We start from the raw sequence: 27,357 nt of genomic DNA on the forward strand, positions 1-27,357 counted from the left end.
GTACCATTTTTCCATAGACTAGCATTGCAAACAGGTCTGCAAAGAGATTCAGCCAAGTTTCGAGAAACAACTGACTATTATTATCCTTGTGTGCTGCTGTTTCAAGCTGAATGTATTTGTAGATGATGGTACAGCTCTGCATCTGCCTGTTGGCCAAGACCTTAAAAAGATTGGCTCACATAATCATTGCCAGGTATGTGTATCAGGGCGTGCAGAAAGGTTAGTAGCAATTTGGCGAGTTTGGCCAATGCTAAGTCGTGATCAGCCTGCTAGTCACTATCAACATCCTGGAAGTTACTACTGACCAGAAACTGAATTGGACGAGCCATAAAAATACTGTGGTTACAACAGCAGGTCAGAGATTGGGAATCCTGTGGTGAATAACTGACCTCCTGTCTCGTTATAGTCCGTCCATCATCTACAAGACACAAGTCAGGACTATGATGGAATACCCTCCACTTGCCTGGAGGAATATAGCTCCAACAATACTCAAGAAACTCAACACCATCCAGGACAATGCAATCTACTTGATTGGCACCTCATCCACCACATTCAACATTCATTCCCTCCACCATCAACACGCAGTGGTAGCAGGGTGTACCATCTACAAGATGCACTGCACAAACTCATCAAGGATCCTTCCGCAGCACCATCTAAACCTGTGACCTCTACCAGGTCACAGCTAATCTATTATTTGGAATCTATTATAAGGAAACTTTAGCAATGCGCTTAGCAAAGCATAGCATGGTTGGAGCAAGTCAACATGGTTTTACGAAAGGGAAATCCTTTTTAACAAATTTATCAGCATTTTTGAGGATGTAACTAGTAGGGTAAATGAAGTGAAACCAGTATATGTCATATACTGTGATTTCCAAAAGGCGTTTAATAAGGTCCATACAAAAGCTTAATAGGCAATGGCTCATGGAGTTTGGGGCAATATATGGCAATGGATAAAGGATTGGTTAATGGACAGGAAGCAAAGAATAGGTGTAAATGGGCCATTTTCAGGTTGGCAGACTGACTCATGGAGCACCGCAAGGATCAGGGCTAGGGCCTCAGCTATATATAATCTATACTCTCTTCATCTAAGTCATTAATATTGTGTCTAAGTTTACTGATGTTACAAAGCTCGATAAGAAGGTAATCAAATGGAGAGGACATAGAGAGGCTGCAAAGAGAGAAAGACAGCTTAAGTGAGTAAGAAACAAGGTGGCTGATGGAGTATAATGTGGAGAAGTGTGGTCATAAGAATAGGAAAGCAGGAAATATTTTGAAAAATATGAAATTTGTAAATGTTGACGTTCAGCAAAGCCTGGATGTGCTTGTACAAGGGATGCAGAAAGTTAGCATACAGGTACAGCAAGTATTTAGGAAGGTAAATGGCATATTGGCCTTCATTGAAAGGTGATTGGAGTATTGGAATAAAGAAGTCTTGCTACAATTGTATAGGACTTTGGAGAGACCCTATCTGGAACACTGTGTGCAGCTTTCATCTCCATATTTAAGGAATTTAAGGTGTTGCATCGGAGGCGCTACCAAGAATGTTCACTAGATTAGCCCCTAGGATGAAGGGTTGTCCTATGATAAGGGACTGAGTAAATTGGGCTTATATTCCCTGGAGTTTAGAAGAATGAGAGGCAACTCATTGAAACATACAAGAAACTGAAGGAGGCTTGATAGGATAGATGATGAGAGATTTTTTCCCACTGGTCAAGAAATCTAAAGCATGAGCGGCACAGTCTCAGGACAAAAGGCGGCTCATTTAGGACTGAGATGAGGAGAAATTATTTCACTCAAATGGTTGTGAATCTTTGGAATTCTCTACCCCAGAGGGCTGTGGATGATCCAACATTGAATACATTAAAGGCTGGGTAGACAGATCTTTGGTCTCTCAGGGAATCCAGGGATAGGGGGAACAGGTGGGAAAGTAGAGTTGAAGCCCAAGGTCAGCCAAGTCATATTCAATGGCAGTGCAGGCTCAATGGGCTGTATGGTGCACTCCTGCTCCTCTTTCATTTTCTTAATTGGAGGCCTGTGGGTTGCTGGCTGCTCACCCCCTCACCATCACTTTCAAAATTGAGTCACAATCCTGAGGCATTGGAAGGTTGACACACCAGCTGGGAGTTCCATTTTCAAAGTGCACCCACAACCAATATTGCTCTAATGGGCGATTCAAAATCCAACCCTCTGAATTGTACCACATTACTTTAGAGAGACAGAGGAGCTTTATCTGGCTTTAAATATTCTATACCTAATCTGGAAGTTCTTAGTGCCTAGAATGGAAATGTTCCAATCTGCAAAATTAACATTGTTCACCTTGATGAACTCAAAAGTAAATTGCATAAAATATCATCTAAGAATTGAAGTAGAATTTTTCATCCAAAAGTTTACTTATTGCAGATTAATAAATTAGTTCACATATCCTTTCAATCTGTTATCATTTCTGTATTTGTATAATTGATGAATATTAACTCAAGAAGTCAACCATTAATGTAGTGAGGTGGCTCCTCCTTACCTTTAGATTTTTTGCAACAGCAGAATTTACAACAAAGTGCCAATGCAATAATTAGAAGCAGTAAAGCTATTGCTCCACAGAGGTAGATCCACCAAGGAAAAGTGGGATTGGATTCATTTTCTGCAAGACACATGCAAAACAAAAACATAGTCATTCACTTTCAGAAGTATGTTAGCAGATTCTTAGACCCCAGTGCTTTCTCATGGCTCTATATGGGTGATGTTATGAATATACACTTCCTGCACAAATACAGAATACCAATCTTCACACCCAATATTCCAATTACAGCTCTTGGGCCATAAAAGGTTTGAATCATGACTGTCAAACCCATAAACTTCCACTTCATGAGGTGTAATGAGTGTGAGAATCTCAAACTTGTTCCTGGTTGGTGTGGGCTAAATCTGTCCACGATTAAGTCCAGGTTAGGTTTTATCAATTAAACAAGGTTGGTTAATAGAAGTGAACAAATGGCATAGGTATAGTTGATGGTGCTCTCATAAAGATGATGTTAAGAGCATTTACTCTGCATCTTAGGCATGTAGAGTTGAAGCCCAAGATCAGCCATGATAACAATGAATGGTGGCACAGGCTCAATGGGCTGCATAGTCTACTACAGCTCCTATTTTGTGCGTTTTTGTGTTCTTAATTGGACTCAGAAGTGTTTGAAGCTCTAACAAAGAAAATATTCTTCTCCGCAGCATTTGCCTTGGTGTAGATCAAAATAAAGCTCCGCCGGACATAATTTTTAAAAATGATATGTCCAACATAAAGCAGCAATAAAAGATTTTTACACTGGGGGAAACACATTTGTAAAAATGCAGCAACAACTTCATAAATGTTTGTGAACACTTTTGCTCCTATTTCCAAAGAAATTATAAATATGCTGGTAAAGAACACAGTTTATTTAGAAATGCTGAAGAGAGTAGATCTTTAAACATGTATTTATTGCTTGAACTCTTGCTACAATATCTCGGTTTGCACATATTTCAAAAGTCAAATGTTGAATCTTTAACTCTTTATATAGAAATCACATGAATAATTAGGATAATTGGCCACCATTTGTTTCTGTCTATCCTGCGTAATGAAAGAACTTACATTTATATAAATATGCGTCACACCCTTGGTCAATCCTGAAGTGCCTTACAACCAGCTTAGTACATTTTAAAGTGTAGTTATCGTAATAATGTTGGAAACATGCAGCCAATTTGTGTACAGCAAGGTCCCACAAACACCAATAAAATAAATGACTGCTTCATCTGTTTCAGTAACGTTAGTTGAGATAAATGATGGCCAGGACATTGGGAGATCTACCCTGCTCTTCTTTCAAAAGTGTCAAGGAATATTTCACGACCACCTGAGAGGACAGACTAAGTTGCCTGTCTCCTGTGGGTTAAATAATTGGTGACAGACAGTGTCTAAATTTACATATCGATGAGGTACTGGTGATGTGGTAGATGTCTGTCTCTTAGAAGAGGAGGGAAGAGAAAGGTAGGAAAAACATGAGGTTACTGCCAATGGGAATGTATTCTATCTTTTACTTATTAGGTTATCTGCTCTAAGACCCCTTTGTCCTACAAGAATTAGTGTGCATCAAACAGTGAAGCCGCTGGTCAGCAAGGTATCACTGCTTGCTCATGTCACTGAAATGTGAAAGGCAGAGTTAGGCAAACACTCTAAAACTTATGAAGGGCCATCATCCACTGATCTCCACTAACAAGTAACTTTCTGGCGACTTGAAAACAATTGGTGGGATAGTGAGACAACCGTGTTTCTTAGTTATTCTCACTCTAACTTTAATCTTTCATAATTACTATCCACAAATTGCCATGCTATTGCTGTATTGTAGCCCTCAGAACATATCATCTGAGATCTGTACTTCAATCATACAAAACGGCAGGCTGTGGCAATGAGCAATGGTAGTATAGTGGAGAAGCAACCCATAAGCATGGACTAATGATCCAGACACAAGAGTTTAAATACCACAACAGAAGTTGGAAAATTTAAATTCATTTAATTAATTAAATCTAGAATCAATGATGGTGACCATGTAATTCCTGGGTTGACTTAAATTGTTAGTTTGGGTTTTTTTGCCCTTTTATGTCTTCTGTCTTTTCACTCATGTTCAGTCAAAAAGTCCCAAATTTAAATCATAATCTGTGTTAGGCTAGCCAGAGGGAGCAACTGTTGATGTGCTGCAAGTGGTCTTAATACTAATATACTGGGACATGGGCCCCAGTTATGCCTGTCCCTTTATGGGGTATGTGGAACATTCCTTGTTCCAGTTCCTACTCTGGCCCCCTCCCATAACTCTTTCTCCGGTACATTGATGACTGCTTCGGTGCCGCTTCATGCTCTCTTCTGGATCTGGAAAAATTTATTAATTTTTTTCTAATTTCCACCCCCCCACCCCCCATCATTTTCATGTGGTCCATCACTGACATTTCCCTTCCCTTCCTTGACCTCAGTCTCAATTTCTGGTGATAGACTGTCCACCAATATTCATTACAAGCCTACCAACTCCCACTGCTACCTTGACTACAGCTCCTCACACCCCACTTCCTGTAAGGACTCCATCCCATTCTCTCAGTTCCTTCGCCTCCGTTGCATCTGATCTGATGATGCCACTTTCCAAAACAGTTCCTGTGAATGTCTTTCTTCTTCCTTAACTGAGGTTTTCCAACCATGGTGGTTGACAGGGCCCTCGACCGTGTCCAGCCCATCTTCCGAGCATCCGCCCTCACACCTTCCTTTCACTCCCAGAACCATGATAGGGTCCCCCTTGTCTGCACTTATTATCCCACCAGCCTCCATGTTCAAAGGATCATCCTCTGCCATTTCCACCAACTCCAGCATGATTCCACTACCAAATACATCTTCCCTTCACCCTCCACTGGTGGCTTTCCACAGGGATCATTCCCTCCAGGATACCCTGGTCCACTCCTCCATCACCACCTACACCTCAACCCCCTCCCACAGCACTTTCCCATGCAACCACAGAAGGTGCAACACCTGCCCCTTTACTTCCCCTTTCCTCACCGTCCAAGGGCCCAAACATTCCTTTCAAGTGAAGCAGCACTTCACTTGCACTTCCCTCAATTTAGTCTACTGCATTCGATGCTCCCAATGTGGTCTCCTCTACATTGGAGAGACCAAATGCAAACTGTCCACAGGCATGACCCAGACCTCCCTGTCGCTTGCCATTTCAACACAGCACCCTGCTCTCATGCCCATATGTCCGTCCTTGGCTTGCTGCATTGTTCCAGTGAAGCTCAATGCAAACTGGAGGAACAGCACCTCATCTACCGACTCGGCACTTTGCAGCCTTCTGAACTTAATATTGAGTTCAACAATTTCAGATCATGAACTCTCTCCTCCATCCCCACCCCCTTTCTGATCCCTCCCTTTTCCAATAATTTATAGTGTTTTTAATTATAATTTTTTTTTTATTTTTTTATACACTATTTTTCCTTTTCCCTCCTATTTTTAAATTTATTTTTATCTATTGTTTCAGCTTCCACCTTTTAGCCCATTTTGATCCCTTCCCCCCACCCCACCCGCACTAGGGCCATCTGCCACTAGCTTGTCCTGTTTGCTACCCCCACTGTCCCCATTAGCGCACCTTTTAGATAATACCACCACCATCAACACTCCTTTGTCCTTTTGTCTATGACATCTTTGGCAGTCTCTTCTTGGCTTCCACTGGCCCTCTGTCGAGCTCTCCTGTCCCACCCCCTTCTTCTAACTTATATTTCATCTCATTTCTGTATGTCTTAGTTCTGATGAAGGGTCATCCAAACTCGAAAGGTCAACTGTGTCCCTCTCCACAGATACTGTCAGACCTGCTGAGTTTTTCCAGGTATTTTTGTTTTTGGTCTTAATACTAGTCTTCTAAGGAGAATAAAAGAACAGATCAGCCAAAATGCCTAATTGATTTCCATTAACAATTACATGTGTACGTGCATGTGGGCATGCATATGTGTCCTGATCACACATGAAGAACAAGCAATTAAGTGAGGTACTATGAGATTACGTCAGCAAGGCTCAAGGCACTGAGGAAAGGAACAGAGAGAACAAAGAAAAACATTGCATAAAATTAAGTTTTAAAAGTTGTGTAAAATCATATCACTGAGCTCAGCAGATGCAGCTGATGGACTGTGCGAGTCTGAACCAGCTCCACCGAGTTCACAATAACTGAAAAATCACCAGCACTGCACTTACTGCCTTCCTGGCATCACCGTGAAAATATTTCCTACCAATAGCAGTGAAACCACAATATACAGTGTTTTCACAATTAAATAGGTTTTGTTCCTACCTGCAAAGCGAACAGTGTAATTGACCCAAGTTGGAACCTTGAGAGTCGAGTGATAGACCTCACAGATAAAAACGGTCCCACTCTGAGGAGGCTGTGGCTCTTCCAAATAACTGGAAGCTTCATATAGTCCCTTAGCATTCTTCTCGCTGGATGTCTTGACTCCAGCTGTAACTTTTTGACCATCTTTATGCCAAACAATGGTGACATCAGCAGGATAGAACTCAGATGTTTTACACAAACACGTTAGAGAGCCATTTGCAGAAAAGTTTGGCAAAATCGTCAGAGGATGTGGAGAAGCTAGAGAAAAATTAAAAAACAACAAATTTCTGAATTTCCAAGTTGGATACGATATACTGATATATTCCTCTTGGACAAAAACAGAATTATGTGGAAAAACTCAGCAGGTCTGACAGCATCGGTGGAGAAGAAAAGAGTTGACATTTCGAGTCCTCATGACCCTTCGACAGACCTGCTGAGTTTTTCCAGGTAATTCTGCTTTTGTTTTGGATTTCCAGCATCCGCAGTTTTTTTGTTTTTATTCCTCTTGGACATCATTTCACAATATTGCAGTTGTGCTTTACCTATGAGTATTAACTGTTCCGTAGTTCATCGAAACTGCATTCTGGCTGTCAATTATGTTGCATCAATTTTCAGAGCTGGGCAACTGAGAACAAGCAAAAATGAGAAACGTGGCGTGTTCACAACACATTGCCATGCAATAACACTGCATACAAAAATGTAGGTTATCCAAGAATTTATTCGATGAATATGTTGTTTGTTGGTTCAATCTCTGGTCTGCTCTGGATTAACCAGTCTCATTTATGCATAATTAAAATTTGGCTCAGCATCCCAGAGCTAGGTAGAGAAAATTAAATCAGCCCATGTTTCAAATTGCATACATAACAGTGCCTGTGGAACTGTCACGTGAGAACATCAGTCCAGGCTACAATTGAGTTTAATTGCAATGTTTCATGAAACCCATTGCCCAGGCTAACACATTGGATATTTAAGCACCATTGCTGTTCAACAGATAAAAGAGAGGGAGCTGAATGATAATGGTAAATGATGTAAACTACTTGTGTACAATGTGACATTTCACTTTGCTAAATTTGTAAAAAAAAAATGCAGAGCTTTGGGGAAAGGGCAGGGGAGCAGGAGTTGCTCTTGCAGAGAGCTGGCACAGACACAAAGGGCTGAATGGCATCCTTTTGTGCCACATCCATTTTATGATTCTATTCTGTTGCTATAAATTTGTATTAGCTAGGATCAAGAAAAATTTTAAACTAATTATGACTTTTTTCCAGAATACTGTTTCAACAAGAATAATAATTGTCAATTTTAATAGAAGACCCAGCACCACAATCTACAGCACAGAACAGATAATTCGGCCAAGCTAGTCTATGCTGGCGTTTATACACCAAACAATCCATTTCCCATGCTACCTAATATCTCTCTATTCCCTTCTTCATTTGTTCATCAAGCCTTCCTTAAAAGGTGACGATGCAATCTTCTTTAAACACTAATAGATTTAGCTCTTACACGGTTGTGGGGGAGGAAAATTGCTGGTTACTCTGCATAGCAACAGTTTAAGTGCATTCATGTGGGTCAATTTCATATAAATACGTTAAATCATTTACACATTATCGCACAGTACAGCTTCAAGACTTAACATTACAGTTAGGAGCAGGAGACCACCAGATGATCCCTCAGGCTTGCTCTTCCATTAAATAAAACAATGGTTGTTCTGATTTCAATTCCACTTTCCAGTCTGCTCCTTATTACCTTGACCTCCCTATAGTTCATGAATTTGTCTGTCTCAGCCTTGAATATATTCAATGACTTAGCTTCCACCGCTGTCTGATGTAGAGAATTCCAAAGATTCATGAATTTGAGAGAAGAAATTCCTCCTCAGCTTCATCCTAAATGGACAACACCTTATTGTGAAATTGAATCTCTAATTATAGATTCTCCTTTAAGGGGAAAGAATTCTCTTAGTTAAAGTTTATAGTAAAATTCTAAATGTATTCTTTCCAATTTCACTAGAATCTCCATTCACAGGAAATCTTTATGACTATGTTTACATGGTGTAACATAAAACCATAGTAATTTTCATTCCTCCTGATGTGTTCTAGCAGACATTTTAACATAAAAAATGCAACTAAGACAGATTTTTCCCCGAATTTTTACATTTTCATATTAAGTTTATCTTTCTGCTTCATATCACTGTGTTCAGGGACATGCAAGCATAATTAAAATGCAAATACTTAAATTCATTTTCATTTAAACATTCACAAAACTGGTGAGAAATGGTCTCAAAGCAGGGAAAAATGTGGAATTTTAACTTCCACTGCCTAAGTGAAACTTCATTTGGCTATGCTACACCTGACCTGGGAGGTGCATCCTCCCAAACGGAGGGACGGAGGGCTAACACTGGGTGTCCAAATGGGATGATTTGCATTCTGCAGCATTAACCTTAAAGAGCATTTTTTCTTTTAAAATCACAAAAAGATGCTGTGATGTTATTTATTGTCAGGAGCTAAACCATAAAAAACAGTTCCATCTGATTGTTTCCTTTGTCAGATGAAATGCACATCACTATTAAAGTTGAACTTCCATTTACATAGCCTCTTTTACAATGCAGCCTATTTGGCCACAGCAAATTCCTATAAAGAGGAGAGGAGAAAAGGAGACGGCTAAGAGGAGATTTGATAGAGGTGTTCAAAATCATGAGGTGGGTGGACATAGTAGATAGAGAGAATTGTTCCCACTTGTATAACAATCAAGAACGATGAGATTTAAAGTGATTTGCAAAAATATCAAATGTGATGTGAGAAAAATCTTTTTCTCCCAGCAAGTGGTTCAGTGGAATGCACTGCCTGGAAGTGTGATGGAGATAGGTTCAATCAAGGTATTCAAGAGGGCATTAGATGATTATTTAAATAGAAACAATGTGCAGGGTTATGGAGAAAAGGGAGAATAATGGTGCTGAGTCTTAATGTTCATTCAGAGAGCCAGTGCAGTTATGATGGGCCAAATGTTCTTCTGCACCATAACAATTCTGCGATTCTGTGATAGACAATGAGATCAGCTTTTGGATGATATTGCTTGAGGGATATATGCTGACCAGGACACTGGGACAACACGACTTTTTTAAATAGTGCCATGAGATTTTATACTTGCACCCGAGTGGGTGGTCCTGTACTTGGCTTATTGTTCCATCTGGATTGCACTGAATTTCAGCCCATGAGCCCAAGCCTCTGAAGTGCTGCTTGAATTCAAACCCAAGGCTGTTAAATATGGTTATCCTAATCTACAATTAAATCGAATCTATGAAATTATAATAAATCAGTCTAGAACCAGAGGATCAAGATTTTTGATTGAATGCGAAAGGTTTAAGAAAAAGGACAGGAAAAACAGACAGAAATTCATAGGTTTGACCTAATAGCTATTACAGGGATGTGATTGCAAAGTGACCATGGTTGGCAACTAAATATTCATGATACTTAACTTTTAGAAGACATAGGCAAAATAGAAAAGGAGGAGGATAGCCGTGAAAATAAAGAATGGGGTGAAGTCAGTGGAGAAAAAATGGATCTTACTCAGAAAATCAAGAAGTGGAATCAGTAAAGGTAGAGCTAAGAACATGGAAGGTGTGTTCATGATGTGGCCAAAGAGGTTGATCATCAACCTGTAAATCCTTCCAATATGCCTGATGGCAGGTGGAAAGAGCTGGTGAGTTTCCTGGTCAGTCATACTGCAGAAGGCAACAGCAAACTACTGCAGTACTTTGCCAAACATAACAATTGAGCAATGCAATGGTCGCCATGGGCATGGTACCTGAAGGAGGAAGGGGAGCTAAGAAAAAGCAAGGTGCAGAAACATTGTTGGGAGTTATTTGTAGGCCACCTAGCTTTAGTTGTGGTGTAGGGCAGATTATAAATCAGGAAATTCGACGTGCATAAAATAAAGATAATACAGTAGTCAGCGGGACAGTAATCTTCATTTAGGCTGTACAGACCAAATTGGCAGTAACAGTGTGGAAGGGGAAAAGTTCATGGAATGTATAGAAGATAGTTATATAAATCAGTATGGTAAGGAACCAGCCAGGGAAAAGGTGATTTTGGATTTAACATTGTGCAATGAGAAGGAGTTGATTAATAGACTTGTAGGGACCTTTGGGGAAGAGTGGCCATAAAATAATAGAATTTTATATTGAGTTTGAAAATGATTTAGTTAAGATTGAAACTAGGCTCTTAAATTTTAAAATAAACTATGTGGATGAAGATAAATTGGGAAACTACATTAAAAATGATGACAGTGGACAAGCAATGTCTAGCACTTCTAGAATTGCGACATGGTTTGCATCAACTATAAATTCCTTTAAGGCACAAAAAAATTCACTGAAAAAGTGGTTCAACCATGGTTAATCACAGGAGCTAAGGAAAAGAAAAGGTCAAGGAAGAAATTTACAATGTTGGAAATGAGCAGTAAGCCTGAGTATTATGAAGAGTATTAATATTCAGAAAAGGAGGGCCAAGAAATTGATAAGGAGAGAGAAAAGAGACTAAGAAAAAAGAGGTTAACATTTGATTGAAATTTTTGAGGAGGTGACTAGTTGTGTAGATGAGGGTAGTGCAATTGCTGTCGTCTACATGGACTTCAGTAAGGGTTTTGACTAGGTCCCACATGGGATAATAGTCAAGTTGGTTAAGAGCCCATGGGATCCAGGCAATTTGGCAAATTGGATCCAAAATTGGCTTAATGGCAGGAGGCAGAGGGTGATGGTCAAAGGTTGTTTTTGTGATTGGAAGCCTGTGACAAGTGGTGTACTACAGGAATCAGTACTGGGACCCTCGTTGTTTGTAGTGTGCATGAATGATTTAGACATGAATATAGTAGGTATGATCTGTAAGTTCATAGATGACACAAAAATTGGTGTTGTAAATAGTGAGGAGGAAAGCCTTAGGATAATGTAGATTGGCTGGTAAAACGGGCATAGCAGTGGCAAGTGGAATTTAATCCAGAGAAGTGTGAGGTGATGCATTTTGAGAAGACTAACATGGAAAACGAATACACAGTGAATGGTAGGACCCTGGGCAGTACGGGGATCAGAGGGACCTTAGTATACATGTCCACGGACCCCTGAAGGCAGCAGCACTGGTAGTTAAGGTGGTTAAGAAGGCAGATAGGATACTTGCCTTTAATGGCTGAGAAGTAGAATATAGGAGCAGGGAGGTTATGTTGGAGCTGTATAAAATGCTAGTTAGGCCGCAGCTGGAGTAATGTGTGCAGTTCTTGTCGCCATACTCTAGGAAGGATGTGATTGCTCTGGAAAGGGTGCAGAGGAGATTCAACAGGACATTGCCTGGGCAGGAGCGTTTCAGCTATGAGGAGAGATTGGGTTGGCTCGGGTTGTTTTCCTTAGAGCAGGGAAGGCTGAGGGGGGACATTATGGGTTCATAGATAGGGTAGATAGGAAGAAGCTTTTCCCCTTAGCGGAGTAGTCAATAACCAGGGGGCATAGACTTAAGAGAAGGGGCAGGTGGTTTAGAGGGGATTTGAGGATTTTTTTTTCACCCAGAGGGTCATTGAAACTTGGGACACACTGCTTGAGGGGTTGGTAGGGACAGGAGCCCTCACAACATTTAAGACGTATTTACATGAGCACTTGAAATACCATAGCAAGCAGGGCTACAGGCCAAGTGCTGGAAAATGAGACTAGAATACATGGGCGACTGTTGGGCAGCGCAGACATGATGGGCCAAAGGACCTGTTTCTGTGTTGTATAACTCTATGACTAAATTCATAAAAACCGATTGTGGTTTTTTTCTATATATATGTAAATTGAAAGAGATTACTGAAAGTAAATGCGGGTCCAAATGAGGCAGAGAAAATTGAAGTTATAATGGGGAATAAGGAAGTGACAGAGACATTAAACAGATATTTTGTATCTGCCTTCACGGTGGGAAGAAATATTCTGCAAATAATGAGCTACCAAATGTCTAGCAAAAATGAGGAACTTGAAAATCAGTATGAGTAGAAAAATAGTACTGGAGAAATTAATGGGACTAAGGTGACAAATCCCTGAACCTGATAAGCTGCATCCTGGGTTTTAACGGAGGGAGCTGCAAGTGATAATGGATGAATTTTTGATCTTCCAGAATTCCTTAGATTTGAAAACAATTCCGAAGGAGTGGAAGGTAGCAAGCATAAACCCAACTATTTAATAAATGAGAAAGAGATAAAGCTGGGAACAATGAACCAGTTATTCTAACATCAGTAGCAGGCAGAATGGAGAATCTATTGTTTGGGGCATGGTAACAGGGCACTTAGAAAATCATAATATAATTAAGCAGAGTCAACGTGGATTTAGGAAAGGAAACTTAGGTTTAACAAATCTGTTAAGGGTTTCTGAGAATGTGACTAGGAAGATGGATAAAGGCTAGATAGTGTATTTGGATTTTCGAAAAGCATTCAATAAGGTGCTGCACAAGGGGTTATTAAACAAAATTAGGACTCATAGGATTTGTGATAATATATTAGCATGGATGGAGAGAAAACAAAAAAGTAGGGCATTTTTAGTTTGACAGGCTGCAGTTAGCAGGGTGCCACAAGGATCAATATTTAGATCTCAGCTACTTACAATCTATATTGGTAACTTAGATAAGGGGAGTGAGTGCAATGTAGTCAAACTTGCTTATGATACAAAGTTAGATGGAGAAGTAAACCACGAAGAGAATGCAAAGAGGCTGCAGAGAAACATAGACAAGTTGGGTGAGTGGACAAGAGCAAGGCAGATGAAATATAATATGGTGAAGGTGAAGTTGCCCACTTTGGTTAAAAAAAATAGAAAAGCAGAATATTTTTTGAATGGTGAGAGGCTGGGAAGATGTTTCATTTCAGGGGGACATGGGTGTTCTTGTACAAGAATCACAAAGTTAACTTGCAGGTACAGCAAGCACTTAGGAAGGCCAATGATGTGTTAAGTTTTGTGGCAAAGGGATTAGAGTATAAAAGTAAAATTAGTCTCACTACAATTATACAGGGCATTGGTGAGACCACACCTGGAGCAGCATGTGCAGTTTTGCTGTCCGTGCTTAAAGAAGGACATACTTGCCCTAGAGGGAGTGCAACGGGGGCTCAGAAAAAGATGAGGGAATTGTCCTATGAGGAGAGGCTGAGTAGGCTTGCCCAATGTTTCCTAGAGTTTAGAAGAATGTGAGTTGATCTAATTGAAACCTGTAAAATATTTTAAAAGAGGCTTGATGGGGTAGAGAGTGTTTCCCCTGCCTGGGGAATCTAGAACAAAGGGTGACAGTTTCAAAATAAAGGTCGAGCATTTAAGACTGAAATGGAGAGAAATTTCTTCACTCACAGGATTGTGAATCTGGAATTATCTACCCCACAGGGCGGTGGACGCTCAGTCGTTGATTGTATTGATGCAGGGATCAATAGATTTTTGAACACCTGGGGAATTAAGGGATATTGCGACAGGGATGAAAGGGATATTGGGATAGGGATGGAAGGGATATAAGGATAGTGCGTGAAGGCCGAGTTGGCTAAAATGTCAGTCAAGATCTAGCTGAATGGCGGAGCAGGCTGGAAGGGTCAAATGTCCTTCCTCAGGTCATATTTCTTACTTTCTTTTCTTAGGTTCTTCACATCGACTACATAAGCCACACGGTCCATTTTCCCGGTATATCTATGCTATAAATAATTTGCGTTCAGCAATATGATGCAATAATTAAACAATAGCTTGGTGCTGTGGGTAAAAGGCGAGTCGCTGGATGAAACTGAAATTGTCATTCTTTACCTTTCCTGTTTTGTCGTAAGGTTCAAAATATCTGGAATGTTGAAGAAAACGACGAGATAAAAGTCGTTGCACTCTTTGCATTTACAACGGCAGGTGCGTGAAGGGCCAGCTAACTTCAGGCTAGTGACAGCATTTTTAAAATACACCAAACATCCTAATTTATATTAGAATTCAGAAATACTGTTTGTTAGCTAAGGTCATAAATTATAGGGCACAATGTGCACCACAAATTAAATCCCAAGGCTAACCCTTGATTCAAACGACGATTAAAGATTCGCCTCAGACTCAGACCTTGAATTTTCTTACCCAGTTATTAGTTGGCTCAACTATTTATTCATGCGCATCAAGGTTGAAGTGAATGGTTGGGTTTAAACCCACTGAATTGTCTGTTAACAGCTTGGCAAGAACATACATTTGATACAAAGTTGAAATAAGTTTTAACATTTAAATACTTTTACTTTATAGGGATAGAAGAGTTTGTTATGTAGATTTGGGATTAATCTTTTGGGTATTTCACTTAGACCAGAGGAAGAGCCGGCGGGCCAGATGCGGCAGACACTCTCTCCATAGGGAGACGGGTCCTGTTGAAGATCGCTCCTGAAATAACAGCCGCAGCACTAACACGCCTTCTAATAACTTCAGTTAGGGACGCATTTCGCTCGTGTAATCCCGAATTTCGGTGTTTGCTAACCTGATTCTTTGTGTGTAGCCCGTGAGTTAAAACAAAATGATCAGTTAATACAGGATACAAACAAAATACTGCGAATGCTGGAAATCTAAAACAAAAACAGAAAATGCTGGAAAAACTGAAGTCTAGCAGCATCTGTGGAGAAAGTTGCAGTTTGTTGTAATAATTCGCAACAATACTTTAGGGCAAAAACAGAATTACCTGGAAAAACTCAGCAGGTCTGGCAGCATCGGCGAAGAAGAAAAGAGTTGACGTTTCGAGTCCTCATGACCCTTCGACAGAACTTGAGTTCGAGTCCAAGAAAGAGTTTTCTTCTCCGCCGATACTGCCAGACCTGCTGAGTTTTTCCAGGTAATTCTGTTTTTGTTTTGGATTTCCAGCATCCGCAGTTTTTTTTGCTTTTATACTTTAGGGCGACTGGGAGTGATTTTGGCAATAATGCTAAACGAATGATATCAATGGGAATAAAACATTGGAGAGATGTAACATGGGCTTGTCGATTCGCTATCAACACTCTTCGTTCAGTAATGTACCTCTGACTACATAGAGGGTAATTTAATTTTGGCCTGTTGTTTAAAATGCCTTTGATACTCCTAGTCGGAGCATACTTAAACAAATTAAGCAAAGGCAGGAGAGCTGCGGATACATTAAATTGCAGACTGTATCAATTACAGGTGGCGGTAATACTTTCATGTTTGATTTACAACGCCGTCTGATGCTCAAGAGTCGAGCAATAACTAGAGTCGACGGAATGCCACAATGCGGTTATAATCCTCTATCTTTAGAATCTCTCTGATCCGAGTGAAATTGCATTCTGAGTTTGGGAGAATTGACGAACTGGAACAATTGGTTCAAAATAACATTGTTGACGACCATTTCGCTCCAGATTCCCAATCAAAAAAATCTCCATTCGTGTCTAACGCCGACCGTAAGAGACAGATCCTACACATCCTTGAACGTGAAACATTCTTCACCCTCCAGTGGACAAGTTTCCATGTTATTCGGATCTGTTTCTGTTCAGTTCCGCGGAAGTACCTCCAATGTATCCTGGAGGAGAACTCTGAAATTCTCAGTATTCTTCTGCTGAAGAGACATTCGATTCTAATCATTAACTCTGTTTCTTTCACCACAGACACTACCAAACTGGCTGAATATTTCTAGCACCTTCTGTTATTATTATATAAAAAAGATTCCGTCCTGCAGCCGCCCAGCAAATACCTTAGCCTAGGTTTACGCTTCTGTGTTGCCAAGCCCTCGATTTTCATTTCAGAAAACCCCGACTAACTTTTTGAAGGGAGTAATAATGAAAGATTTTAAAAAGTGCATTAAAAGTAGCGGATTTTGTTCTAAACGTAAAGGACTCAAGACTGGAGGGTTAATTAGCGATTTCACCGGACGCGAGGCGATAGATAATTGCAAACGCTTGTTATATTTCTCAACGACGTCTTGTAACTGTTAGAAAAGATTGTGAAGTATATATTTTAAAATGAATGTCACTTTCTGCAGAAAATGATTTCGAAATAGCAGTTAAAGCACGGTCTCACGGAAACCCCAGAACCCAACAGACAAATGCCGAGGTATGAGTCGATTTGCGCAATACTCAGCATTTTGTTTTTTTTTTGTTCTGAGCTTTCACTAACAAAAGCGCTGACCTTCTGTGGCCAAATTCTGCCAGCTTCAAACCACAGTCACAATGGCCGGTTGTGCATCGTAAATGTACCATAAGGAAAGGTCACAAATGAGAAATTAATGACAGTTAGCTTTATCCATCCCAGCCGTTCCTCACGCCATCCCTCTGTCCTATATCACTGGACCCGATTGCTATTATTTGTAAATGTAACTGCTATATTTTCCACTTCGCTGTGAATGATTACTCACCGCTTACATCCAGCTGTGTGCCGGTCCCATTTCCAGTAAATTCTCCTTCCACTCTGCAATAATAGACTCCAGCGTCTCCAAAACGCACCTTCTGGAGGCGCAGAATGGCGCTCGCTTTGCTCTCAACCCTGAAGCTTCTCCTCGGATCGTGCTGCGAGTTTAAGAATTCCTGTTCGCCACCTTTCCACCAGCGCACTACGATTTTATATTTATCTCTGAACAGCGGGAACGAGCAGTGAAAAGTCACCGTCTGTCCTGTGGTTGCATTTTTCTTAGGAGGTAATTGTACCACTTTGCCGGCGACTACTGCAAAAAACAAAAACACAAAACATGTATTTCTGGGAGGAAGAGGGCGAGTGGAATACCTCTGGAAGGAAACGGGACAAAAATAATTGAATTCGATATATCTCCTTTCTTGAATATAGAGCGACCAGAATAAACTCTATAAGGAACAATATAAAACTACTTCTGCTCTAACTTGCGATGCAATTTGACACATATACATTCTAATTATTCCCATCAGCTTAATTTACAGCCTTTTCGATGTAGGGGTTGTTAAACTGAAGACACGTACCTGTGCAAGAAAGGGCCAGGATGAGTATGGGCTGAAGGTGGGTACTTCCAGACATACTGACATTTGGAACTGAGTACCGGCTGAGCACCAGACCCTCAGTTGGTTGGGCGGGGCGCGGGGAGAGGAAGGTGACTTTGTTTTCCAGTTAATGCGATGTGCAATCGTTCGATATCAGGCTTACAATCTTCCGGTTTCAATACTGGGTGCACTTTGTAAGTAAAACCTGCAAGCCACGGTGTGAGCTGTAAGCATAAATTGCAGCGGTTTAGATCTCACCAACTTTTGAAAGCCTATTATCTAAACCTGAAATCAAAGGTCACGTCATGCGCAAGAAGAGGTGTTGGGGATATTAGTCTGAGAGGGGGTGGGGGGGGGCGGGGCGGGAGCTGTGTTGTCCACTCGGTTTCCTCTCTTCAAGCCAGTGCCGCGGGCATCACACACCCACACACACACGTTAGCTGCACAATTCACAGCTGCACAAAAGCTAAACGCGCAAGAGGCTCCACCTCGAGAGGGGGCGAGGGAGGGAGGGGAGGGAAAGGGGACGGAGGAGGGGAGGGGGAAGAAGAAAAGGAGAGGGGGCAGGAGGAGGGGGAGGGGGGCGGGGGGAAGGAGAGGGGAGAAGGGGGTGAGGGAGCAGTGGGAAGAGGGAGGGATGGAAGGGGAGGGTTTGTGGGGGGATGGGGTAGGTGTGTGGGGATAGGGGGAGGGTCTGTGAAGGGGTCGAGGTGGGGGGAGGAGGTGGAAGGAGGGGAGTGGGAGGCGGGAGGGAGAGGGGAGGTGGGAGGGAGAGGGGAGGGCGAGGTAGGAGGGAGGGTGTAGGAAGTGAGGTGGTGGGGAAGGGTGATGTGGGGAGCAAGGGGGTGATGTGGGGGAAGGGGGCGAGGTGGGAGGGAGGGGGAGCAGTCGGAGGGCAGAGGAGGCAAGAGGGGAGGGATCAAAATGGGAGGGGACGAGGTGGGAGGGGAAGGGAGACATGGGAGTGGGGAGAGGGCAGTGGAGGGAATGAGGTGGGAGTGGTTAGGGTACGGGGAGGGGATGTGGGGGGGAGCATGGAGGGGATGATGTAGCTGGGAGGGGGAAGGACGTGAGGTGAGGTGGGGAGGGGCAGGGGAGGGGTCTAGGGAGAGGGGGAGGGGGCAAGGGGGACGTTGTGAGCTGAGAGGGCAAGGGGGTGAGAGGCCAAGGGGGTAGGAGGGGTGTTGGGAGGGGGAAGGGGGCGAGGTGGGGAGGGGTGAAGTGGGAAGGGGTCAAGAGGGAGGTGGGGGAGCAAGGTGTGGGGAGGGCCAAGGTGGGGGGGTAGGGGAGGGAGGGGGCAAGGTGGGGAGGAGAGGGCGAAGTGGGGAGAAGGGGACAAGGTGAGGATGAGGAGGTGAAGGGGGGCAAATGTTCTGGACTCCTGGTCAATCCATGGTGGGTGGATCCCTGCCCAAAGAATCCTGGCCAGCGAACTGGCAGGAGCTGGAGACCAAAGTCACCAATAGCTTGCAGTGCTGGACAGGACTGCTCCGAGTGCTGTCTTACCAGAGTCGACTGCTGGTTGTAAACCAGTTGATTGCCGCTGTGTTCTGGTACCAGCTGCTCACTTTGACCCCTCCCCCAGACTTTGTCACAAAAATCCAGATCATGCTCTTCGACGACTTCTGGGACAAAAGGCTGCACTGGGTCACTGCTGAGGTTCTGAGTCTCCTGCTTAGGGAGGGCGGTCAGGTGATGACTTTTCACCTTCAGGCCCTGCAGCGATACTGTTACATCCTCTCCGAGATGGTGTGTTCTGGTGAAGCATTTCTTCTGCCAGGTGCCGAGCCTGAATTATGATGTGCAGCTCCTGTTTGTAGATTGGAGGGGCCTTTGTGACTCCTTGCAGGCATTGCATATCTTTTACCAGGGCCCGATCAAAGTCCGGAACATGGTCATCTCGCAACGCAGCTCTTTGTTATCAGGAGTAGGGCCTATCATCAGAGAGCTGCTACTCAGGAATCCACCCTTCCACCCTTTACAGTGGCTGGTGGAGTGGAGGGCTGTGGCTGCCATGGTGAGCAGGATCAGGAATGTGCTGGGTAGTGGATGAGTGGGCTGGATGCTTCCATAGGCGTTGGTGCCTCGTGCGTCCGTGGATGAATGGCTCGCAGCCAGTGCCATTCATTACCTTAAGACAGTCATGCTCAGCCCTGGCATCACCCCAGTTCTTGAGGTGTCATAGCGCGTGGTGGTCTTCCAACTGAGCCTATCCCTGTTCGGACGGATTTCCACATTGGCTCCAAGACCAGAGCCCTCCCTTGGGAGCCGGTGCCCTGCAACTTGAGTCACCTCACAGAATCGCCCTCCTTGTCCTTTAGCATGGCACAGAAGTGTTTCCTGTATGGGCTGCTGCTGCACACCCTTCCTTGTCTTTGCCCACCTCCCAGACACACCCTGGCGTGCCTTGGTGCCGTCCAGCAGCGGAGGTCCACTGTGGGGTGTCCTCTACGGGGGTGTTCTCCCAGTTTCTATTGGAGACCTGAGGTGGAGGGTGTTGCATGCAGCAGTCTCATACAGCAGTCAGTTGCGTCAGTTCACAGGCTCCCAGGATAGCATCTTTTGCGGCCTTGTGGGGACCATGGACCATATATTATTAGGATGTCATAGGCTGCACACCCTTTTCAGTTTCCGGAAAAACATTTTATTGAAGTTTTGTTTGAATTTCAGTCCCACGCTCCTGATTTACGGGCACCCAGTGCAGAGGGGGGTGCTGGGAGGGAGGAGGACCTCCTCATGAACCTGCTCCTGGGCCCAGCCAAGTTGGCCATTAACAGGCCCAGGCAGTGGGCAATCAAGGAGGTCGTCTGACCCGACTGTCTGCCCCTCTTCCATGGCTATGTCCACAGCCAGTGTCCCTGAAGAGGGAGAACACGGTGTCAGCCGGCACTGTCAAGGCCTTCCATGCCCGGTGGGCACCGCAGTGACTGGGGTGCTTTATTCACCCTCCCAATCACATTTTGGTTTAAAGTTTGTAAGTTTCCTTTAAATTGTCTTTTTGTTTGCAGTCTCCTTAATTCAAGGGGCTACTTTTATTTTGTCCCTCATTTTGTTAAGTTAGTTTAATTGGATGGACGCAAAAGAGTTAATTCTCCCTGAATGGTCTCAGTTGCACCTTTTTGCTACCGCAGATGGGAGTTGGGTTTGTTACTCCTGTGGATCTGGCTGCAGTTTTGCTGCTGCTCTGGGATTTCCTTCTGGCTGTTCGTACTACCATTTCTCTGTGGCTGTTTTTCTACTGTTGTTCCTGCAAGGCTGAGTTCTGAAGAATTGGAGGAGAGACAGAGAGAGAGAGGAGGTGCTGCAAGACAGGGATGCTGGGAGGCAAGGACTTTTTCATTTGATCTGCAGTGGGTGTCTGGACTTTTGTCTGGTCGGGATTGTGAAGATTGTGGTGTTCTGTAGAGGGAGGAAGAAGACTACTGAAGGGACTTAGGGAGAAGGGGTGCATGCGTGTGTCCATATAAGATCTTCCACCACCGCCTTCTCCCTGCTTCCACCCTTCTCACCCGGCCCTTGTCCAAGTCCAGGTAGTGGGTGCTGCCTGGTGAACATGGACGGACATTACTTCCATGTGCCAGGCAATACCGGCTGCCTGGCAAAGACATCACCCTCTTCTTACGGGAGGAACAGCTAAGCCTCCACCACCCTGCTCCACTCCACCCAGTGACACCCAACCACCCTGCACCCATTACCCCTTCCCCTTCTGTGCCTCTCTGTCCTTTTCCCCTCTCTCTCTCCCCTCCCCTTCTGTCTTTATACACCATCAGGAGGGAGAGGATAATCCTTATTTCCCCATCTTCCCCTTTATAAACACTTTTGCTACCACCAACAGAGCTTGGGGTGGTTTTGGCTCATCCCCCTATGCCTGCCTCGAGGTCACTGGTGGCCAGGCCCTCCAGGGCAGCTGTGGAGGCAGTTCTATCACCAGTGGCAGGGCCCACCAAGAAGACCCATGTGGGATTGGCTGTTTCAGTGGCCTCCACTGCTCCCGCGGCCCTGTCACTGTTCCACCTCCTGACCAGGGCCATGGGGGTAAAGGGCTACATTCACCCCAAGATGACTGTAGAAACATGTGTGAAGGCTTTAGCTGGGGTTGTCAGCCCCTCGGCCATTGTTGTACCCTCACATGTGTATGGGAAGGCAGTGTTCTTCCTGAGGCCTTAGCAGGCGATACACCTGGCCCTGGCCAAGGGGCTCACCGTAGGTGGCACCTATCTGGTGGTGGATCCGCTTGAGGCTACCGCGGAGAGGCAGGTCTTATCCAATGTCCTGCCCTTCATTCCCAGTGTGCTTCTCCTCCCCCACCTTCACCAACTTGGGGAGGTTTCGTCCAGGGTGGTGCCGATCCTGCTCGGCCTCAGGGAGCACAGTCTCCACCATGTGTACACCTTCTGGCACCAAGTCCTTTTTTGCCTGGCCCAGGATGAGTGCACATAGGGGTGGTTTGATTCCAAATTTGAAGGGGCTTCCTACTGCGTCTTCTTGTCGGCGGACAGTGTCATCCTGCAAGGAGGTGGGGCATATCCAAAAGAACTGCCCTGCCTCAAAGGCTGCCAGCACCACCCAGGCAGCTGCAGCTGGCACCGCCGCTCCTCCCCCGCCACCACTCCATCTTGCTCCATGCAAGGGGAGGTGCCGCCGGTAGCCACTGCCATCTTGGCTGTCAGCGAGGCGGGGGAGAGCTCTTGCGCCACAATAAGGTGCAGAGGAAAACCCGCCACCTGGGGGTGGCCCCTCTGACTCCCCAGACCCCTCAAAACCATCTGAACCAAACACCCTTGATGACGCTGGCTCGGGGGGAAAGAAATCAGCCGGCCCGGCGAGGTGTCCACACATGCTCCCGGGCCAGTGAGCACCTCAGTGCCATGTGCTGGGTCTGACGTTGTCCTGGCATGAGTTCCCAGGTCCCGCGGTGGTGGGGCACATGAAACAGAGCCGGTGGTCTTGTTAAAAAGGGTGGACTTTCCCAAACCCCAGAGGACAGAGCATCCAGGAGGGCTGGATGAGGCAATGGGGGCCTCAAAGATGGAGGTCTCCCAAGCCCCCAGCCTACCCCTCAGAGGAGGAGAACATCCTGACAAGTGAGGCTGTATGTGTCCCCTCCCCCAGTGAAGATGTCGTGGCATCTTCATCTCAGAAGTCCTTGCTCTGTCCCCTGGGGGGAGTCTAAACCCCTGGCCCCTCACTGTTGTCCCCTGAGCAGGGCCCCTTGGTGGTTGCTGAGGGTAGAACCCAAGCGGTGGTGCCCCACCCTGACCCACCTTGTACCCACGAGAAGCCATCCGGCTCACCAGGGGACTGTGGCAGCCCTTTCATGGCACCAACACCTGGGCCATTGGGTGGAGGTGGTGAGGAGGGCCTTCCCACTCCATCTCAGCCTCTGGCACTGGGTGCTACTGTTCTGGGCCTGGAACCCCTCTGGCCTTGATCCTGGGGGTGGGATTGAGGCAGGGATAGAACCAGCTGGCAGCTCTGAAACAGCCCTCGCATCCAATGCAGGGGAGGGTTCAGAAGACGGAGGCCACGACTCGGAAGAAGATGAGAAGTCGATAGCCAGCACCACTGATGACCCAGAGTCATTGGAGCCTGGTGAGGTGATGGGGGCTTTGGTTTCTATTGTTGATTCCCCCCTCATCCCCGTTGGGGAGCTCTGGGATTTTTTGGTGAGCAATCACAGTCACCGAGTTGGTCTTGGACCGGTGGCATTCATATCCACTGGTGTTCTGGCCCACCCGCAAGGCATTAAAAGCCCCCAAGATGGACCAGAACACCCGGCGGAGGGTTGAGACATTTCTCGCTGGGTTTTTGAAGGAAAGAAAGACATAAAAATGTCCTCTCCTTTTTACACTTTTTCTGGGTGTTGGTAGCACATACTTCTGACAACGAAGACTACCATAGCCAGCCTCAACACCAAAGGGAGCAGGGACACATAGCGCATGATGCAGAACCTCTCGGTCCTCAGGGACAGGAAGTATGTGGTGTGGTTCTTGCAGGAAACCCATACTGTTCCAGGAGACAAAGCTGCCTCGCTCCTGGAACGGTGAGGGGGTGTCCACATGAGTCACCTAGCCTCCAATTCTGGTGGGGTGGCTACTTTGTTGGCCCCACACTTTCAACCAGAGATCTTGGGGGTCAAGGAGCCAGTGCCAGGCCAGTTGCTGCACCTTACTGTGCACCTCGGGGGTGCGGCGCTTCACTTTGTGAATGTGTACACTCCCCTGGGCGTGCAGCAGCCAGTGAGTTTCATTGAGGAAGTGTCCACTCATCTGGGCTCCATCAATGAGAGTCAGTGCATCGTCCTTGGGGGCGGGGGGGGGGATTTCAACTGTACCCCCGAGGCCCAGGACTATCACAGTGCCCAGCACTGCTCACTAGGTGTGAGTAAGTTGCGGGACCTAGTCGGGCCCTTTGACTTGATGGACGTCTAGCAACATTTTCATCCTGACTCCAGCGTTTTTACTTTCCTGTCATCTGGAGTTGGAGCGTCCAGACTCAACTGTCTTTGTGTTTCCCAAGCATTTGTGTCCTGCGTTCTGTCTGCTTCTGTGCAGCAAGTGCCACACACAGATCACCATCTGGCATGGGAGGAGCTCGCTCCATTCTGCGCTCAGATAGGGTCCGCATACTGGCACTTTAACAACCTGCTGCTGGAGGATGAGCTGTTCCTGGACTCATTTCATCGTTTCTGGGCTGGCTGGAGAAGGAAGCAGGGGGCTTCCCTTCCTAGAGGCTATGGTGGATCATGGGCAAGGCCCACGTCCACGTCTTCTGTCAGGAGTACGCGAGGAAGTCAACAAAGAGGCGGAAATCCAGTGTCAAGGAGTTGGAGAAGAAGATGGTCCACCTGGAGGCACAACTCCATCAGCCCCATGCGGACCTGGCCCTGCGGCTGGCATACAGAGAGAAGGATTGCGCGCTGTGGGACTTGCAACTCATTGGGTCTTGTGGCACATACATGAGGTCGCGGATCCAGTTCCTCCGGGGCCTGGACTGTGGCTCCCCCTTTTTCTACTTGCTGTAAAAAAGGCACGGGGTCTGTCAGCAGCTCCTTACACTGCTGGCCGACAGCGGATCCCTTCCCTTGGATCCAGAAGTCATCAGGAACATCGCCTGAGACCTTTACACTGCCCTAGTCTCTCTGGATCCATCCAGCGAGGCGGCTTGCAGAGGTTTGTGGGAGCACCTGCCGCAGGTTGGCCTGGAGGTCACCGGAAAGCTTGACTCCCCTGTAAGTCTCGGGGAGCTGACCGGCACCCACGACCGTGTCTTCAAGGGGAAATCCCTGGGGTTGGACGGGTTGATCCTGGAGTTATTCACGGCGTTCTGAGGTGTCTTGGGTAGTGACTACGTGGGGGTCCAGAGGGAGAGTATCACAACTGGGGAGATGCCCCTCTCTTGGCGGAGGGCAGTTATTGCCCCGCTGCATAAGAAGGGGGTATCTCCGCCTACTTAAAAACTGGCACGAATCTCAGCACAAATTACAAGATCTTTGCCAGAGCAATGTCTTCCCGCCTTGGTGCTGTGCTGGACCTCATGATCCACCCTGACCAGTCCTACATGGCCTGGGCTGTTCTATATTTGATAACATCCATCTGGTCTGGCACATCCTCCACTTTTCCCAGAGGGCTAGTCTGTCGAGCGCCTTCCTGTTTCTTGACTAGGCGAAGCTGTTCAACAGGGTGGATCATGAATATTTATACGGCACTCTGTGAGCATTCGGGTTCGGGACACATTTTGTGCCCGGGTCTGAGTTCTGTTCACTGCCACAGAGTGACTAGTTAAGGTTAACGGCACACCTTTGCTTTGGAGAAAGGGGTGCATCAGGGCTGCCCGCGCCTGGCCAATTGTATTCTACCTTGTGGATCCTTTCCTGTGCCTCTTGCAGAGGTGGTTGTCGGGATTGGTTTTGCACAGACCTGGCATCAGGGTGGTCCTCTCAGCTCATGCCAATGACATGCTCCTCATCTTCACCGACCAGGCTGACCTGCAGAGGATGTGCGAGTGCCAGGAGGTCTAGTCTGTTGCGTTGTCTGCCAGGATCAACTGGGGCAAATGTGCAGGCCTCCTGGTCAGTCAGTGGCAGATGGAACCCCTATCTGAGGTGTGCAGGCCTTTCACCTGGAGAAGGACCAGCCTCCTGTACCTGTGGGTCCACCTTCGCCCTGCTGAGGAATCCTGGCCGGCGAATTGGCGGGAGCTGGAAGCCACCTCTTGCCTGTGGTGCTGGACAGGACTGCTCCGAATGCTGTCTTACTGGGGTCGAGTTCTGGTCATAAACCAGCTGATTGCCACCATGTTGTGGGACTGGCTGGTCACTTTAACCCCTCCTCCGGACTTTGTCACAAAAATCCAGAAAATGCTCATTGACTTCTTCTTCTGGGACAAAAGGCTACACTTTATCACTGCTGAGGTTCTGAGTCTCCCGCTTAGGGAGGGTGGTCAGGCATTGGTGTGCCTACGGACCCAGGTGGCGACTTTCCACTTTCAGGCCCTGCAGTGATGTCTTTATGTCAAGCCCCCTCTGAGATGGTGTGCCCTGGTGATGTAATTTTTCCGCCAGGTGCATGGCCTGATTTATGACGTGCAGCTCCTGTTTGTAGACCAGAGGGGCCTTCGTGACTCCTTGCAGGTGTTGCTCGTCTTTTACTAGGACCTGATCAAAGTCTGGAACATGGCTGCCTCATGACGCAGTTCTCCATCAAAGGCAGTAGCAGCTATCATCAGAGAGCCGCTGCTCAGGAATCTGCCCTTCCACTCTTTTCAGCGGCTGGTGGAGAAGAGGGTTGTGGCTGCCAGGGTGACCAGAATCGGGGACATGCTGGGTAGCCAACAGCCACAGGAGTTGGTGCATCACATGCCCATGGACATCCGACTCGCAGCCAATGCCAGTCATGACTTTTGGACGGTTGTGCTCATCCCTAATCTCATCCTGGGTCTCAAGGTGGCACAGATGCGCAGTGGTCTTCCATCTGAGCATACCACTATTCGGACAGAATTCCACATTGACCCGGAGACCCAAACTCTCCCTTGGAAGCCGGTGTTGCAAACTGAGCTACCTCACAGAATTGCCCTCTGTGTCCTTTAGCACAGTACGGAGGGGTTTCCTGTATGGGCTGCTGCTGCACACCTTTCACTTCCTTGCCCTCACCCACCACTTGGACACGTGCTGGTGTGCCTTGTTGCTATCCATCGGCAGAGGTCCCCAGTGGGAGTGATTTTCTGGTCCAAGGTCTCCATAGCGGCTGCCATCCTGCTAGTGTTGACATTGGTACATTGCAATGCCGGTGCTATCACCTCAGCCTGAAGACAGATGGACTCCTCCATCCTGCTTTGCAATCCGAGGAGTGCAGTGGACATCCATTCCTGTTGTTCCCCAGCTTGTCTTTGCAGCCCCAGTATCTGTGACATGACCAAGTCCAGAGGCTCATAATCTGACCCAGACCCAGCAACATTCTGGCCTCCAGCAATCCCTCGAGTGCCGGGGACCTGGGAAATCCCTGCCTCTGCCTGCAGTGGATCAGAAAAATGATGTGCTCACCAGATTGTGATTGTGAGT

The 27,357-nt window shown here is 45.9% G+C and overlaps 1 protein-coding gene across 1 annotated transcript in view; it reads right to left on the minus strand.

Moving 5' to 3' along the window:
• Window positions 1-27,357, minus strand: part of LOC121279590 (immunoglobulin lambda-1 light chain-like) — a 33,832-nt gene extending 6,475 nt beyond the window's left edge. The window contains exons 1-5 of the mRNA XM_041190721.1: window positions 27,340-27,357; window positions 17,781-18,022; window positions 17,207-17,512; window positions 6,828-7,124; window positions 2,516-2,635 (exon numbers count right to left, since the gene is read on the minus strand). Of these exons, the coding sequence (XP_041046655.1) occupies window positions 2,516-2,635; window positions 6,828-7,124; window positions 17,207-17,512; window positions 17,781-17,835 (778 nt within the window). The 5' untranslated portion in view covers window positions 17,836-18,022; window positions 27,340-27,357. The remainder of the gene's footprint in view (window positions 1-2,515; window positions 2,636-6,827; window positions 7,125-17,206; window positions 17,513-17,780; window positions 18,023-27,339) is intronic.

The sequence above is a fragment of the Carcharodon carcharias genome, chromosome 7 (assembly GCF_017639515.1).
Source record: "Carcharodon carcharias isolate sCarCar2 chromosome 7, sCarCar2.pri, whole genome shotgun sequence".
Taxonomy (NCBI): Eukaryota; Metazoa; Chordata; class Chondrichthyes; order Lamniformes; family Lamnidae; genus Carcharodon; species Carcharodon carcharias.